At 46.7% G+C, this 17,799-nt stretch overlaps 1 protein-coding gene across 1 annotated transcript in view; it reads right to left on the bottom strand.

Annotated features, from left to right (window-relative positions):
• Window positions 1–120: 120 nt before the first annotated feature.
• FMNL2 (formin like 2) overlaps window positions 121–17,799 on the bottom strand; it is a 296,607-nt gene continuing 278,928 nt past the window's right edge. The window contains 6 exon segments of the mRNA XM_060178135.1: window positions 121–2,139; window positions 4,299–4,345; window positions 9,127–9,250; window positions 10,024–10,122; window positions 13,358–13,459; window positions 17,438–17,601. Coding sequence (XP_060034118.1) covers window positions 2,101–2,139; window positions 4,299–4,345; window positions 9,127–9,250; window positions 10,024–10,122; window positions 13,358–13,459; window positions 17,438–17,601 — 575 coding nt within the window. The 3' untranslated portion in view covers window positions 121–2,100.

Below are 17,799 nucleotides of genomic sequence, written 5' to 3'. Positions count from 1 at the left end.
ATTTTTATTCTGAATTCAAGTAGCTAGACGCTTGTTTTTTTTAAATAAAGTGTACACAGAACTGCTAAACCCCCTAAAACACCACTACACCACTGAAAGATTACAACACATTACAGGAAATTAGTGTAAATAGTTTATTCGCTCATATGCCATGAAAAGACCAGGAAAGTATCATGAATTGATTTTTAAAAAATTTCTAATGTTGCTAAGAAGCAGGCCCATTAATAGACGAAAGAACATGCCAACATTATTGTCCTTGCAGATTAATAAATAGATTATCTCAATGTGCTTTACTAGCACTGAGCTTTGGAAAACAGCTGCTTGTAGTAAATGATCAGCTATTTGTGTTGTGTCTTACAGACAAGTTAATGTCTTTCTTTTTTTCCATCAAAACGTTGAATCAATAGACAAAATCTTGGCATGTTCTTAAAGGAGACATGGAAATGTGCTAACAAGTGGCAGTTTAAAAGCATTTTTTCTGTAAATAGGTATACTGAAGTAAAAGGTGGTAACATCCCTAAACTGTTCTTATAGTTAAATATATATATATATTAAAAAAAAAACTATAAGTTAAAATAACATTCAGATTGTATAGCATAGGCTGATGCATTTTTTAAAACAATATTTACAGTATTACCCAGAGGTTTAGGTGGGAATTAAAGAGAAGAGTAAAAACCATAAAAAACTGCACCAATCTTATAGCAAAATATCTGTACATTTAAAAAGATGACTACACATTATCCAAGGAAAATGGAGCCTTCACCAAGGAGTTCACATAAGCACAACATAAGAAATTCAGTGGCTGGTTAAATACTATACAATAAATTTTACAATTAATAGGTGTACCAAGAAGGTAAGCCAAAAGCAGAATGTATATTATGAAAAGTACAAATTAGCTTCAGTCCAGTTTTTGACTTTGGAATGGATCAAGTGCCCTGACAGAGAAGAAAGAAAAATTAATAATGGCCTAGTCGGCCACTTAGTCCCATCACATGTTCAAACTTAATCCCAACAAGACTACTTCAGCAACCTAACTGCACTTCCCCACAAAGCAAGCTGGGACATACAAGAACTGCTCAGCTCTGAATACCAAATGGTACCTTTACCAATTTACCAAGGGAATGGAGAAGGACGGAGAAGAATCATGAGATTGTCAGAGAATAAGGCCAGGTTACTAACCCTACTAGCAGAAGTCATCTTGAATGCTTGTTAAGAGTTAGCAAACTTCTCCCTGGCTAGCAAGGCACCGACTTCTAGTCTTAGGAATGGCCTATACTGGGTCTCAGGAACCCTAATACTGATTACTGAGATGTTTACTTGAGTGCTAATTAATAAATATGTGTGCATTATTTTTTTAAAGCTGCCTCTAGCTGAAGAACACAGTACTGAAAAATAAGTTTGTATACGATCATATTCTTGCCTTCAGACTGGTCAGTGTACTCAGGTAAAGAAGTAGTATGGAAAATAAGAGTTGAGTGACATCTGTGCCACTACCACTGCATCCTGTTTGGACTTGGTTCTGGATTAAAGAGCTGACTGACTTTTCCTTCCATGTTGCAAGCCCTTTACAATACAAAGGTGATGGATATGGCTGGAAAACAAAATTAGCTTATAAAAAAAATCTCAACAAGAGAAGCCCACAGCAGGCAGGTGCGTCCATGGCATCTACAACTTAGCAGGAGACCAGTCTGGGCCACGATGGGACAATCACAATGGCAGGTGATGAGCATAATATGAAATTTACATTTTGGTTAAAAAAAAAATAGCATACTGGGGTAAAAAGATACCTAGTCAAATCAAGTCCTATTGCTTCGATTAATCTGAGCAGGTATTTCCACGTGTAGGCACTTGTTAACAGAGTTCAAAAGGGAGCCCAATAGATTACAGTTCCTATGCATTTGCCAAATCTGAGCCCTTTAGGAGACTGTGTCTATGTTCAAGGCTTCAGTTACAGGGCAGCACATTACGTTCACGTGGACAGGTCCATTCACACACACCCTCTAGTCTTAAAAGCTGGTCTTGCTTGGGTTCACACGGTCATTTCGGCACCATTAACAGAACGCAAGTTCTGATCATCAACGCGCCGCCTGACACTTCTCCTCACCGCATCGGCTCGTCTGTAAGGTTGATTTCTAAGATCTGTAAAGAGGAGAGCACTGGTGAGAGCATTGCAACCTTTAATGGCACGTTTCTAAGCAAGATCAAAGCTGGCAGCCAATCAAAGCAGCTTGTATAGAAGACTCAGCTAAGGGCCCTTCAAGCTCACTGAGTACTTGAGCCAAAGACATTATTACTTTGCCCTCACAAAATAGGATACTGGTGAGTTTCCAGGACTCAGAAAAACACGAGAGGAAACTGTGTCACTGGCCACAGACTCTAACTTAAATCTTCATTGCAAATATTTCAACTGGGATTTAGTTCTGGTTTCCTCTGTTTCTGGAAATCTTGTCTATCAACAATACTTGCAGTGACTTAAACTGCAAAGCTAAAAATCACCAAGTGTCCTGCCCTATCTTGTTCTTGATGTTGTAAATCAAAGAAGAAACCTCATTCTTATTTTGCAAACATGGGTTTTTTGTTTTTAGTTCTATGAATTAGAAACAGTCTCCCATTAACTACAAAACAATCCAAAAATCAAAAATCACATTTAGAAAACTGTCATCTACCATTTTTATTTTTCATTAGCAAGGTCTCCTGGAGTCCCGCCCCCCATTTGTGCTGTGCTACCGCCATATTCATTGTGTGTGTGTGTGTGTGTGTGCGTGCGTGCGTGCGTGCACGCCTGAGCTTTGTTGAATCGACCACTTGTGTCAGTTTAAGTAGACTCTGTTCTAATAAGATACAGTGGGGCAGATCAGAGGGTTTATGTGTGCATCCTGAGTAAGAAGGCATGCTTTCTCAAGGAGAAAGGCAGTAACCACCTTTAACGGAGGGAGTCAGGGCATGCTGACAAAATAATAATAATAATATAGCAAATTTCGTATACCCCTTCCCATGTTTACTATGTTTTTCTCTTTAACTCAGGTTTCTTGACTTCTGGGAGGGAACATTATACCTTTTGGAAGAGAAATAAACCAAACTCATGCTTTTGACAAGTAAGATCAAAATTGGTGGGTTGGGCGGCGCCGCACCAAGTTCAGTGCACGTTACTCTGCACAAGGACCTATGTTTAAGGTCCCTACCTGCAGGGAAGATACTTTACAAGTGGTGAAGGAGTTCTATAGGTGTCTAGCTCTGTCCCTCTCAATTTCTCTCCTATCAAAAAAGGGAAAAAAAAAAAAAAGGGAGGGTGTGATTGGCCACCAGGAGCAGTGGTTCCATGTGCCTGCTGGCACTGAGCCCCAGTGACAACTCTTGGTGGCAATTAAAAATAAATAAATAATGGGAGCTTTAAGGTCAGATGATGGCCCACCTGGTAGAGTACACACATTACCACACGTAAGCTCTCAGGTGCAAGCCCTTGCTCCCCACCTGCTGGGGGGAAGGTCCTTAAGTAATGCTGCAGGTGTCTCTCCTTTTGTTTCCCCCACTCACTAAAAAGAATGAGGGGGAAAAAAAAAAAGGGAGGAGGGGAATGGCTGCCAGCTACCAAGCTCCAGTTTGGGCAGAAAATAACAGCAATAGCAATAAAATGGACTCAGGATTTTGATCTGAGAAGATCTAATAATACTGGGCCCCAGTGCTTACTTGGTAAGACACAAGGTGAGGCAGAACTAAAAGGCTGAGACTTTTTCTTTCTGGTTCAGCACGATTCCCACCAAGTACTGACTGAGTGGAATTTGTAGCCCTGCCATTCTTCTAAATTTGCAAAGGCCCATGACCCACTGTTTCAAGGCCTTTGCTTCCAGGCTACATAGAGTTAAGAAGATCAAAATTTCTCTTTTACTCAGTGACAGGGTAGCTACTGAGTCTTGTTCTGAGTTCTCTGGCCAGGACCAAATCTCCGTTTCTTCAGTTAAAAAAAAAAAAAAAGTCAAGTGAGTAAATTCAGGACCAAGAAGGGAGCAGGGAAGGACAGCCTAGCACCCAAAGCAAGTAAGTCAGCAGCGAAGACCCTTGTCCGAGCCACCATACTCGAGAGCGTGAAAGCTGGCCAAGGAGAGGCCAGCACAGAGGCCCAGCCTCACAACCCTGTACCAGGAGGCCCTGAGAGCTCTCTGGTCAAACTCTCACCACGATTCCCCTCAGCCAAAGATTGAGACCATTGATCCGAATACAGAGAGAGGAGGAAACTAAGTAAAAAGTGATGCTTGCCAGCTCTGTGTGTCCTCCACCACCGGTGTGCTAGAACTCCTTACCCTCGAGTGAACATTTGGAAATTTAGTGATATTATTCTTCTTTAAAGCTAAACAGAAAACAAAACAAAACAAAACACAAAATGATGGTTAAGCAAAAAAAATGGGATGAAAATGGAAAGCAAGTCAACTTTAGTGCTTAACATTCCCGGGCGTGTTAGCCGACAAAAGAAGGAAGTTGAGAGGCCGTTACTACTGGAGAAGTTAGATGAGACCAGAGGGAAGGACGGGAGTGTCTTCCCACCGGACTCTGATCACCCAGACCCAAGCTGCTTTGAAGTTCGGCTCCAGAGTGGCAGGTAGATCAGCAATACAACCGACAGCCAACAGGCAAGTAGGTGACAGGTGTAGCCTAGTTAGTAAGCGTCGCGTTGGTGGATAAGACACTGCAAGACAGGCAACAAGCACACCAAGTTTGGACAGCTCGAGAGACAGAGGAATACACAGAACAAGTACCAGTCATAGGAAGATGAATGCCACAAAACAAACATGTATCCCATTCCATGTCAACCTCCAAGTGGGAGTCAAATGGCACTTACATTCCAATTAGAGAGCCCTGCTCGGCTCTGGCTTACTTATGGGGCCAGGGACCACAGAGCCTTGGGCAAGAAAGTCTGGTGCATAAACCACTTTGTTAGTTCCTGTGTCTCTTGATTAACTTACCGATTGGGAATTAAGCCCAGGCAGTTAATTAATTAGTTAATTTACTTTTGAGATACTGTGATTCTCTTTTATCATTCTAAGAATAGGAGCATTTGCCAGTAATAGCTATTTGCTCATTTCCCTGGTGCCACCTTGCTGACCACAGCAGCATGTCCAGATAGGAGCTCATCACAGAAGGAAAATGCCTGAGCTTGACATGGAACTGAGCCGCCGATGCAGCATGAATGGAACAAAGCAACAAGGGGTCTTTGCTCTCACTTCCTGCCTTGAACCTTGTTCCAACATGGAACCACTGAGAGCTGAACATGGGCAAGGCAGAGGAAAACAGAGAAAGAGTTGAGCATAGCACTATGAGTTGCCGACCTCTAGATCAAAAGAGTTCCTTCTCCTAAGCTCCCACCATGATCTCCATCACACTTTAGAGATGGCTGTGGATAGGGCTGGGTGGTGGCACAACTGGTTGAGCACACATGTTGTGATGTGCAAGGACCCAGGATCAAGCCCCGGTCCCCCTCTGCAGGGGAGAAGCTTCACAAGTAGTGAAGCAGGGCTACCAAGTGTCTTTCTCTCTCCCTCTCTATCTCCCCTGCCCTCTCAGTTTCTCTCTATTGCTATCCGATAAAAAGTAATTAATAAAATATCAAAATGAAAAGAGAGATGACTGTGGGCCATGTAAGACAACCAAGGAAAGTCCGACTTACAAACTGTGTTCACAGCTCCTTGTGGGAGTCATCTTGCAGCTAAGCACTTGTACAGACCCTCGATGTTGTTATCAAAGCATATTAACCAAGTACAAAAACGGAGGCTGGTTTAACAGAAGGGCGTGATTTGTTTGCTCAGCAAAATGTTAGGTAGAGCTGTTAGTTGCAAATGGATAGCGCTTTAATTTCAAACGATCTTAGCCTGAAGATCCTGTCAGCAACCTAGTCGATCCCAATCCTGATTCTCAAAGAAGTGCTCTCGGGAGTCGGGCTGTAGCGCAGCGGGTTAAGTGCAGGTGGGTGCGAAGCACAAGGACCGGCGTAAAGATCCCGGTTCGAGCCCCCGGCTCCCCACCTGCAGGGGAGTCGCTTCACAGGCGGTGAAGCAGGTCTGCAGGTGTCTTGTCTTTCTCTCTCCCTCTCTGTCTTCCCCTCCTCTCTCCATTTCTCTCTGTCCTATCCAACAACAATGACAACAATAATAACTACAACAATAAAACAAGGGCAACAAAAGGGGATAAATAAATATTAAAAAAAAAACAAAAAAAAAAACAAAGAAGTGCTCTCAAGCCACTTATTTTTTTTCTGAAACTTTCTGCAGGCAACTGTCTTCCTCTGACACGCCCACCCAGCAATCACACGGTAATAAGGGTAAGGGGAGTAAGCCGTGACAACTGCAATGAGACCGCGCAGCGTGAGGGCAACACACACGAGAGCACGATGGGGATGGGGACGGCATGCTGTCACACTGACGGGGGGGGGGGGTCCTCACAGATATGCAGGACATGGGAGGTCAAGGGGGAAAAAAACCCAAAAACCCGTAGCAACCTTTTAAGAGCATCAGGTGAGAGAGAGTGATAGTTTAGTAATGGTACTCCTCAGTGAGAACAGGTTCGCAGAAAAATCGAGAGCCACGCTTGGCGGTGCGAGCAGTAAAGGGCACAGTCTTCAGCACTGCATCAGAAATGACAGCCAAACAAGACAAACAAACACAAGAGAGTGAAAAAGGCGAGATTTACTGCATTAGGACATGGTTAGTGCTCCAGTAGTTCCCGGGGGGGTGGGGGGGAGTGGGGGTGGAGGGCGGCGTGCAGGAGGGGACAGCAAGAAGGTGGAGGCAACGTACACCCAATTAAGTTCATCAGGTCTACAAGTTACTCCATCTGGGGCAGGGCGGGGTGGAGTAGAAAATGAACAGTGAGCTGGGAGGTAGTGCGATGGAGGAGGTACTCGGGCTCTCAAGTATGAGGTCCTGAGTTCAAGTTCTGCCATCACACACACCCTTCCAATTTGGCTACAATTAAAAAATTGTAGCCAAAGCTCACAAGGCTTTATTTTCATATTTTATTTATTTATAATGGGACATATGCAAAAGAGAGAGTGAGAGAAAAGGTACCAGAGCACTGCTTAGTTCTGGCTTGTGATATGGGGACTGAGACCTTAGAAGCCCTGCCATCAAAGTCCTTTTTGCATGACCCCAGCCCACAAATAAATCTTGAGAGAGAGATTCCAAGGAGAATAAAAAGCACTCGACTAGCAAGTGTGTACTCTAATCTGCTGCCAGGCTCAGGATGTAGTCAGGTGAATGGAAGCTTTTTCCTGCAACTATCATTGAGAGGCAGGGCCGACTGGTGGAAGTCTTGGGGGAGGCCAGATGAGGTAATTTGCTTGTGGCACTGAGGCTACGACTTACTCGGCAAGAGATCTTTCCCTGCTGTTGCTCAGACCAAAGCTTGCTTTCTCTCTCCATGGAGGGGATGGCAGCAGAAATGCTACACAAGGAGGGGTTCTGGGAGATGAGGTTCCCACACGGCTCTGCGCAGGCACTGTGCATGGCACACGTACACAGGCTGCACGCGGACCCTGTCATCAGCCAGTGGCCTGTACGCTGAGGGCCGAGGCAGCGCCTCACTCTGGACGAGGAGTTGTGACTTGCTTCTCAGAGACTGACTCACTCATTTGACCCCGTTTGCCCCTTTCCTCTTAGGTCTGGGCTGGAGTAAATAAAGACAGGCAGCACTGGCAGCTGGTGATGCTTGTTTATGATGAGGAGGAAGCTTTGATGAAGAAGTGAGAAATCACTGCTGGTAATGAGGCCATGGAACCCTTTATAAGAGCCTCTTCACGGTCGCATTATCTTCAAACTTCCCACAATAGAAAGGTTAGCCCACCACCTGGTGGCACACATGGGTAAGTACATATATTACAGTGCACAAAGGCCTGGCTTCAAAGCCCTGGTCCCCACCTGCAGGGGGAAAGCCTCATGAATGGTAAAGCAGGGCTGCAAGTGCGGGTGTTTCTCTCCCTCTCTATCTCTCCTGTTTTCCCTCCCAATTTCTCTCTGCTCTAGCAAATAAGTAACAAGTTAATAAATCTTTTTAAAACATTTACAGAAAAAAAGAAAGATTTTAAGGAGTCTGGAATACTGATAAACAATATTCACATGCAAGAGCGAGGACAGGAACGTGCTCCGCAATTACTATTCGACAGCAATATGTCGGAGGGAATGCAGACACCCTGGGGAATTGGTTCCAGCAGACAGCAGTAGGCTAGAACATAACCAGGTTAAGAACCAAGCTGGGTTCAGCCCATTCCTCCTTGGCAAACCAGCCACGGCTCAGTCCAATACAATGATTGGCTTCAGATTCACCATGGCTGGCACAAACAGCTGTCTGGGTCTTGTCCACAGTATACCTGACTTAGGCAGGGGTGTGGAGGTGGAGGTGGAGGTGGAAGTGGAGGTGAGGAAGAAAATGGTGGTGATGACTGAAAGACAATACTCAAAACTATTGGGGGTGGGGAAGGTCAGGAAATGGTGCTACTACCAGAAATCACACTCTCCGATGCCTGGAATCTGGGCCTGAGCCCCAGCCACTGCACAGAAGCCCCTGGGTGGAGCAATGCTGCAGGGTCACTCCTTTCTGTGTGTCTCTTTCACTCTAACTACAGTGAAAATAGATAAATAAAACCACCAGGAGTGGTAGAGATGTGTAGGCACTGAGCCCCACTAATAAGCCTGTTGGGGAAAGAAAAAAAAAAAAACCATAATAAAATCAGGCAGGGGAGATAATATAATGGGTATGCAAAAAGCCTTTCAAGTCTTGAAGTTCTGAGGCCCCAGGTTCGATCTCCTACACTACCATAAGCCAAAACTGAGCAGTACTCTGATAAAAAAAAAAAAAAATCCACCCAAAACTATATGTTGAAAAATTTAAGAGTCAACCCTGGAGAAACCTGCAGGGCTCCAGTGATCTAGAGAAAACCTTGCAGATTACTGACTGGCAGCACACTGGCTATTAGAAAGATACTCCAAATAGGGAGCATGGATCTCTCTGCCTCACTCAAACCTAAATCCAGTCAGCTGGAGAACTGGTAAACCCTGAACCATGGGAGCAGCAAAAGCTGCAAGTGGCCCAGTATGACCCTGGCAGGCCCTCCATGACCCACCATGAGGAAGTCTCTTTTACCTGTGATAATATCTTCAATGGCACCATCTTTTCCTTCATAGACATGTCTGTTGTCTTTCACTTGGCGCCTTCTTAATTCTGCTATCAACTCTTGCTGCTGTCTCTTGGATTTGTGGGAAGGAGACTAGGAAGGAGGAAGAATGGCAAAGATTAGTGGGAGGACCAGCACACAGTAGGGGTTCCTGACAAGCTCTAATGCACTTGAGTATGTCATGAATGAAATGAGCGGCCTTTGGCTCAAATCCCAACGTTCTACACAGAGAAAAACGCCAGGGAGGAAAGCCATCCATGAAACCCTGGACAATGGATAAAGCACTGGACTCAGGCATGAGCTTCTGAGTTTGATCATTGGCCAGGGTGATGCTCTGGTGAGTTCTCTCTCTCTCTCTCTCTTTGTCTCTCTCTCTCTTAAAAGAGGAGGAGAAGCAAGAGGAGGATAGCAAACTGAAGAACATACAAAACTCCAGCTGAAATCAAAACCTAAGAGAAGCAGGAGCTAAGCAAACCACTGACTTCTTCAACTTGGGTACCAAGGATCATGAAGAATCATCCTTGGTCCTGACAACCTTGCTGGCATTAACCTGTGATACTTCCTTCCCTCAGATTCCTCATGGAGAAGCCAGCGCTGGACACTAAGCACTCCGCTCCTCACTGCCCATACTCCCCTAACGTCTGAGTTCCAGATGATCTCTCTGGGCTTGGGCACGTGATACCAGGGGCTGAACAGACTTCACAGGAATGAACAGACTTTTCGTCTGCCAAGTTCCGGGTCCCAGAAGGAAATGTAAGGGTTTGGCAGCCAGACTGGCTTTGGGCCTGTCTCTCTCTCGTCCGACTCTGAAGGCATCGTGGCAGCCTCCCCTGTCATTAAGCCCTCCAGACTCCAGCCCCGCTCACCTTTGGGTCTTGTTGCTCCCTCAGAGCTTCCTGCTCCAGGAGTTTTTCCATGAGAGCTTGCTCCTGCTTTTTCCTCAGCTCGTTTTCTTCTTCGGCTTGCTGGATGAAACCAAGAGATGTTACCAACCCTAATGTGGCAATGACAACAGCTGAAGTTTTGGAAAATCATTCTGAGACAGGGCTGGAGACAGCACAGCAGAGACACACCAGACTCATGTGCCTGTGGCCCCCCAACAACTCAGGCTCGATCCCCAGCACTTCTTTATGCCAGAGCTGAGTTGTGTTCTGATGCTCCCTCTCGCTCTCCCTCTAAAAGAAATGAGTAAGGTTGGGGAGGTAACATAATGGTTATGCTAAAAAGACTCTCATGCCAGAGGCAGCAAGTCTCCGGCTCAGTCCCCAACATCACCATATCCCAGAGCTGAGCAGTGCTCTGATAAAAATACATATAATAAGTTTGAAAAAATAAGTGAATAGTGGTCCGGGAGGTGGCACAGAGGTAAAACACTGGACTCTCAAGCGTGAGGTCCCAAGTTCAATCCCCGGCAGCACATGTACCAGAGTGATGTCTGGTTCTTTCTCTCTCTATCTTTCTCATAAATAAATAAAATCTTTAAAAAAAAAAAAAAAGTGAATATTGGATTGGCAAAACAGCTCACACAGGTAGTGCGTCTACTTGACCATGCGCAGGACCCAGCTTCAAGCCTAGCCCCCACTGCACAGGAGGAAGCTCCAGTGTCTTTTCCTCTCTGTTTCCCTCCGGCTAAGAAAAGTCAACCTCAGTGGCAAAAATACAAAAAGTACAGAAGAAGTGAATCTCTAAAAAACACCTTTTTTAAAAAGAATTTTTATTTATTCCCTTTTGTTGCCCTTGTTGTTTTATTGTTGTAGTTATTACTGTTGTTGTTATTGATGCCATCATTGTTGGATAGGACAGAGAGAAATGGAGAGAGGAGGGGAAGACAGAGAGGGGGAGAGAAAGACAGACACCTGCAGACCTGCTTCACCACCGGTGAAGCGACTCCCCCTGCAGGTGGGGAGCCGGGGGCTCAAAACGGGATCCTTACTCCAGTCCTTGCGCTTTGTGCCACCTGCGCTTAACCTACTGCGCTACCGCCCGACTCCCTAGAAACACCTTAAAGAGTGCACTGTGAACTAGTCTACGTCCATGCCCTTGCGTGGCTTTGGAGAGCCAGACTTTGTGGTCTGGAAGGTGGCACAGTGCGGGCTCTGGGACTGCAGTGCAGACACCCTGGCCTCGAGAGAGCTATGGACGGACACTGCAGGGTTGGTCAAGCTCGTGTTTCTCCCGCTTCTGCTGGCTTCCACTGCTGACCCTCTGTCTCAAGCATGTCTGTGAGGAGTTAGCAAAGTTCACATTCCAATCACAGGAGGTTCATGCCTGGCCCAAGAGGATAGGGAATCAGTGATGATTTACACCCATCTCATGACACAGAGAAAAATTTCTTCTTTTTTTTTTTGCCTCTAGGGTTATTGCTGGGGCTCACCACACCCACCACTCCTGGAAGCCATCCCCCCCCCCCTTTTCCTGCTCCATTTTATCCAGTAGGGGAAAGGGATATTGAGAGGGGTGGAGGAGATAGGTAGAGAAGGGGAGAGAAAGATAGACACCACCTGGGGTTGGAGACACAGCATAATGGTTATGCAAAGACTAATGCCAGAGGCCCTGAGGCCCTAGGTTTAATTCCCAGCACCACCAGAGCCAGAGCTGAGTAGTGCTCTGGTGACTCTCTCTCCCCCGCCTCTATCTCTCTCCAAAACAAAATGCTGAAAAGAAGAGAAATATACCTGTAGACATGCTTCATCGCTTGTGAAGCCTCCCTCCTGTAGGTGGGGAGTGTGGGCTCAAACCCAGGTCCTTGTGCCTAATACTATGTGCACTTGATCAGATATGCCAAAGGCTGCCTCCCCTCCCCCCTATTTCCTATTAGATTAAAAAAAAATCAGAATGACACACAATAACATTCACATTATAACAAAGCAGCATTTACAACAAAATATATGCACGAGAATAAGGACTGCGTATACTTCAGTCAACTCAGGGACAGCAATCCAAGCTCATTCCCAGCTGTGACAAACTCTCACATTGCACCAACGACAAAGTACCATTCTAGGCATTTCCAGAGCGTCAACTCCTGTGTTTGGAGAGGTGGTACAGTGGATAAAGCATCTGACTCTCAGGCAGAAGAATCCTGAGTTCAATCCCTGGTGTTGTCACCTATACCAGAGGGATACTCTGGTTCTCTTACCTCCTCTCTCTCTCTCTCTCTAATAAATAAATAAATTTTTAAAAATAGTGGTCTGGGAGGTGGCGTAGTGGATAAAGCATTGGATTCTTTGTTTTTCTTTTCCCTGCCTCCAGGGTTATTGCTGGGCTCAGTGCCTGCACCATGAATCCACTCCTCCTGGGGGCCATTTTCCTTCCCCCTTTTGTTGCCCTTGTTGTTTTATCATTGTTGTGGTTATTATTATTGTTGTTGCTGTTGTTGGGTAGGACAGAGAGAAATGGAGAGAGGAGGGGATGACAAAGAGGGGGAGAGAAAGACAGACACCTGCAGACCTGCTTCACCGCCGGTGAAGCGACTCCCCTGCAGGTGGGGAGCCGGGGGCTCGAACCAGGATCCTTACGGCAGTCCTTGTGTTTCATACCACCTGTGCTTAACCCGCTGCGCTACCGCCCGACTCCCAAAGCACTGGATTCTTAACCATGAGGTCCCGAGTTCGATCCCCGGCAGCACATGTACCAGAGTGATGTCTGGTTCTTTCTCTCCTCCTATCTCTCTCAGGAATAAATAAATTCTTTAAAAAAAAAATTAAAAAGATAAAAGAATCTCATCTGTGTTACCTGCATAGGCCTTTCCCAAACAGTCACAAACTTTTCAAGAAAATAACTGTTTTCTAACAAATGACTGAAAGCAGCAGCTTTTGTCCCACAGCAGAGAAATGTCAGCCCAAAGGACCCGCCAGCCTGGGGCGGGGGCTAGGAGGGACTAAGGACAGGGCTCTCCTGACTCCGACGAGGGTGCAGAGGTCAAGGTGCTTTGCCAGAGGTCAAGGTGCTCCTTCTACATTCTGGAACAACTCCCTGGCCATCCTGTCTTAGGGGATAAACTGAGGCAGTAATGAGTTCGCAGTATCTCTGGTACCTCAAAGGGGGCAGACATCCAGAGAGCTTCTATCCTGGGCGAGGGTGGAGACCAGATTGAGAGCCTCCCCCCAAGACACAACACAGACAGCGGGGATCCAGGGCACCTGTGGGACAAAGCACACCCAGGCCGGCCCCCAAGGTCCCCAGACCCCCGCTCCCGGTTACCTTATAGGCTTTTACAAACCGCACAAAGACGGGGAAGAAGACAGATGGTGGAGTCGTCTTGGGGTTTTCTCCAAAATATTTCACAACGTCATCGAAGGCGTCCTGCAGGAGAAGCAGAGTTCCCCCTGAATCTCAGCTGTTCCAGCGGGAGGACTTGGTGCTCACAGGGGAAGAAGGGTTGCGGGGGCAGTGGTGGTAACAGCAGCTCATGTCTCCTGTCCTCGCCTCCCACTGACCTCTGTGCATCTCCCAGCGGGGACACCACACTCAGGAAACCCTCTCTGGGTCCTCTTGCCTTGTGTGCTCACTGGAACACATCACACACGGGAACTAGTCTATATATAGTGTTTAAATATTTATTTTCCCTTTTGTTGCCCTTGCTGTTTTTTTACTGTTGTAGTTATTATTGTTGTTGCTATTGATGTTGTCATTGTTGGATAGGACAGAGAGAAATGGAGCGAGGAGGGGAAGACAGAGAGGGGGAGAGAAAGACAGACACCTGCAGACCTGCTTCACCGCCTGTGAAGCGACTCCCCTGCAGGTGGGGAGCCGGGGGCTCGAACCAGGATCCTTATGCAGATCCTTGAGCTTTGTGCCACCTGCGCTTAACCTGCTGTGCTCCCGCCCGACTCCCGACAGGAACTATTCTATCAACACCCAATGTTACAGCTCCTCACAACCAGCCAGATTGGGATTATTCACAAAACAAAAAAGAGCACCAGCTAAATATTATCTCAAGTTTTAAAATCAGAGACATAACATTTGCTTAGAAAGTTCAAAATCTTCCCCAGAGACACACCCTACTAGGGAAAGAGAGAGGCAGACTGGGGGTATGGACCGACCAGTCAACGCCCATGTTCAGCGGGGAAGCAATTACAGAAGCCAGACCTTCTACCTTCTGCAACCCTCAACGACCCTGGGTCCATGCTCCCAGAGGGATAGAGAATGGGAAAGCTACCATGGGAGGGGGTGGGTTATGGGGATTGGGTGGTGGGAATTGTGTGGAGTTGTACCCCTCCTACCTTATGCTTTTGTTCACTAGTCCTTTCTTATATAAAAAATTTAAAAAAAAAAGAAAAGAAAGTTCAAAATCCACACCAAACTGAAAGACTGGGGTGGGGAGGAGAGTTCAGGTCGTGGAAGACAGAGGAGGACCTAGTGGGATTTGAATTGTTATGTGGCTAACTGAGACATGTTACACATGTGCAAATGCTTGTATTTTATTTTACTACTGACTGTAAACATTAATTCCCCAATAAAATTTTTTATAAGTTCAAATTCACCTGAAAGTAATATCTTACATTTCAAATCTGCTTACTCTCAGACACTTCCATAAAAACAAATTAAAAAAAAAAAAACCAACAACCTTATGACAGGGTCGGGGAGCTAGTAAGACAGTTATGCAAAAAGACTTTCATATCTGAAATTTCAAGATCCAAAGTTCAGTCCCCAGCCCCACCTTAAGCCAGTGCTGAGCAGTATTTAGTAATAAACGAGCAGGCACCTAAAACAAAACAAAACAAAGCCAGGACTGACAGGGAGACTGCGTAATGGCTATATAAAACACTTTTATGCCTGGGGCTCTAAGGTCCCCAGTCTAATCCCCAGCACCAACATAAACTGGAGCTGGACAGTAAGCAGTGCTCTCTGGTGAAACCAAACACACAAACAGAAGCAACACAGTAGCTAAATCACTGGCTTCTCAAAGCATGAAGTCATGAGTTTGATCCCTGGCACTGCATGTGCCAAACTGACTTTCTGATTATTTTTCTCTCTCCACTTAATGTTAATAAATAAACACAAACTTTAAAAATGCTTAAAAAAAGGAGAAGGGGGGGGTGTCGGATGGTGGTGCACCGATCAAGTGCACAGAGTACAAAGTGTAAGGATCCCGGTTCAAGCACCCAGCTCCCCACCTGCAGGGGGGTTGCTTAACAAGCGGAGAATCGATAACCCTGGAGGCAAAAAAAAAAAAAGGGAGAAGGGATCACTCAGACTTCAGAAGGCTGGGAGACAGCTCACCAGGAGAGCCGCTCAACTATGCACAGGGATCCAAGGTTCAGCCACATGCGAATTCCAGGCCGAAGGGAAGCTTCAGGAGCTGTACTGTGGTATCTCTTTCTCTGCTTCTGTCTCTGCCACTCACCCTCACGCTGGAAAATGTAATTTTACCAGGAGTAGTGGAATCACACAGGTGTGAAACTCCAGCAAAACCATGTTAGCAAAACAAAAGAGTCATTCACAGGGGCCAGACGGTGGCATACCTGGTGAAGCGCAGGCACTACACTGGACAAGGACATGGGTTCAAGCTCCTGGTCCCCACCTGCAGGGGGAAAGCTTCACAAATGGTGAAGCAGGGCTGCAGGTGTTTCTCTGTCTTTCTCCCTCTCTGTATCCCCCTCGCATCTCAATTTTCCTGTCTCTATCCAATAACAAATAACTTTTTTAAAAAAGTTAAATACTCAGGGAGTCGGGCGGGAGCGCAGCACGTTAAGCACAGGTGGCGCCAAGTGCAAGGACTGGCCTGAGGATCCCAGTTCGAGCCCCCGGCTCCCCAACTAAAGGGGAGTCACTTCACAGGCGGTGAAGCAGGTCTGCAGGTGTCTATCTTTCTCTCCCCCTCTCTGTCTTCCCCTCCTCTCTCCATTTCTCTCTGTCCTATCCAACAATAAAGACATCAATAACAACAACAATAATAACTACAACAACAATAAAAAGACAACAAGGGCAACAAATGGGAATAAATAATAATAAATATTTTTTAAAAAAAGAGTTAAATGCTCACAAAAAAAAAGTCACTCGCACTCCAAATCTCACCTGGCAGCATCGACCCACCTTACAAGGACACTCAAGTCTCTACCTGAACTCTTCCAAGACGGGAGACAGCTAGGAGTCCGGCTGCCACACTGGCTCTCTAAGCTCCCGCCACCCTCTGCCCCCTTTCTATGAAGACGTGTCTGTCACCCTTCCCATTTTTCAAGACTGTGAACCTGACCCCCATGTCTTGGAGCATTCTGAGGTGAAAGTTTACCAACACGTAATAGGAAAACACTGTTTTCCAGAGTATGGGCCGGCCAGATGGGAGGACTCAAACACAGGAGCCTCACAGGGGTGGGGAGTAAGGGGTTTGCGAGTGATCAACCCAAATGAGAAGCAGATGCTGAGCAGGGCAGGACCACCTCCAAGACATGCAGGCAGATCCACGCAGAACGACTATTAGCTACATATGGAATCCAACTTCCAAGGGTCTGCGGGTGGCTCACCCAGTAGAGCACATGCAGATAAGGGCCCGGGTTCAAGTCCAGGGGTGGGAGCACCTTGAGGGGGAAGTTTCACCAGTGGTATAGTTGTGCTGAGGTATCTCTCCTCTATCTCTCTCTCTCTCCCCTTTTAAAAACAGAGACAGAGGCAGAAGGTGAAAGAGACAATAGCACCATAGCTTGCAGGACCAAACTTTGACCACAAATGGTCAAACAGTGGACTATCCAAGGGAGCTGCGCTGCCAGCCCTCTCCCTCTTACCTTTTTTTAAAAAAATTTTTTTTCTTTATGTATTTATTGGCTAGAGACAGCCAGAAATCAAGGGTGAAGGGGGGAGAAAGAGAGGAAGAGAGACTGCCGGACTGCATCACCACTTGCAAGGCTTTCCCAGTGCATGCAGGGACCGGTGGCTTGAACCTGGGTCCTTGCGCATTGTAACACGAGCGCTCAAGCGGGTGTGCCACCCCCCACAGCCCCTCTCTCTTACCTTTCATGGAAAAACAAAACAAAGCAAAGCAAAACAAAACGATGACAAGAGGAAGGAAGGAAGGAAGGAAGGAGGAAGGGAGGGAGGGATGGATGGAGGGAGGGAGGGAGAGGCAGAGGGAGGGAAGAAATAGCCACCAGGAACAGCATGTAGGCATTGAGCTTCACTGAGAACTCTGGTAGCAGAGAGAGAGAGAGAGAGAGAAATTCACCTCCAACAGACAGAGAGCAGGACTCCGCCTTCCCACCCCACACCCCCCAAAGGCAGCAGCATCAGCCCAGTAGCTGGGAGCCTGTCAGTCCTTCTGCACAGGGTCCAGCCACAGGCGCTGACCTGTGCGATCCTGGCGTCGTCCTGCAGCTTCCTGAGCTTGCCCTCGCTGCTGAGGAGAAACTCCTTGAGCAGCGTGTTGTGGTCGTGCATGCTGTACTCCCTCTTGGTCAGGTCCATGCCCCGCTGCAACTCCTTCACGTCCAGCAGCACGTTCTCCAGGGAGACTGCAGAGGAGGACATGAGGGTGTCGTGAGCAGAGGGAAGAGCAACTGGTTCTCAGAGGGGTGTCAGTGTCACAGAAGGGTCTTCGAGCTCAGTGACAGCTCAAGCAGGGCACAGATTCCTTAACAGACGTAACTGATGGGGGCTAGAAGATGCTTCTCTCAGTGGGGCACACAGGTTGGAAAGCAAAGGACCTGGGT

Source organism: Erinaceus europaeus, chromosome 18, assembly GCF_950295315.1.
Source record: "Erinaceus europaeus chromosome 18, mEriEur2.1, whole genome shotgun sequence".
In the NCBI taxonomy this organism is placed as follows: domain Eukaryota; kingdom Metazoa; phylum Chordata; class Mammalia; order Eulipotyphla; family Erinaceidae; genus Erinaceus; species Erinaceus europaeus.
The sequence above is the reverse complement of the archived record's forward strand: the minus strand, read 5'-3'. Positions and strand labels throughout refer to the sequence as shown.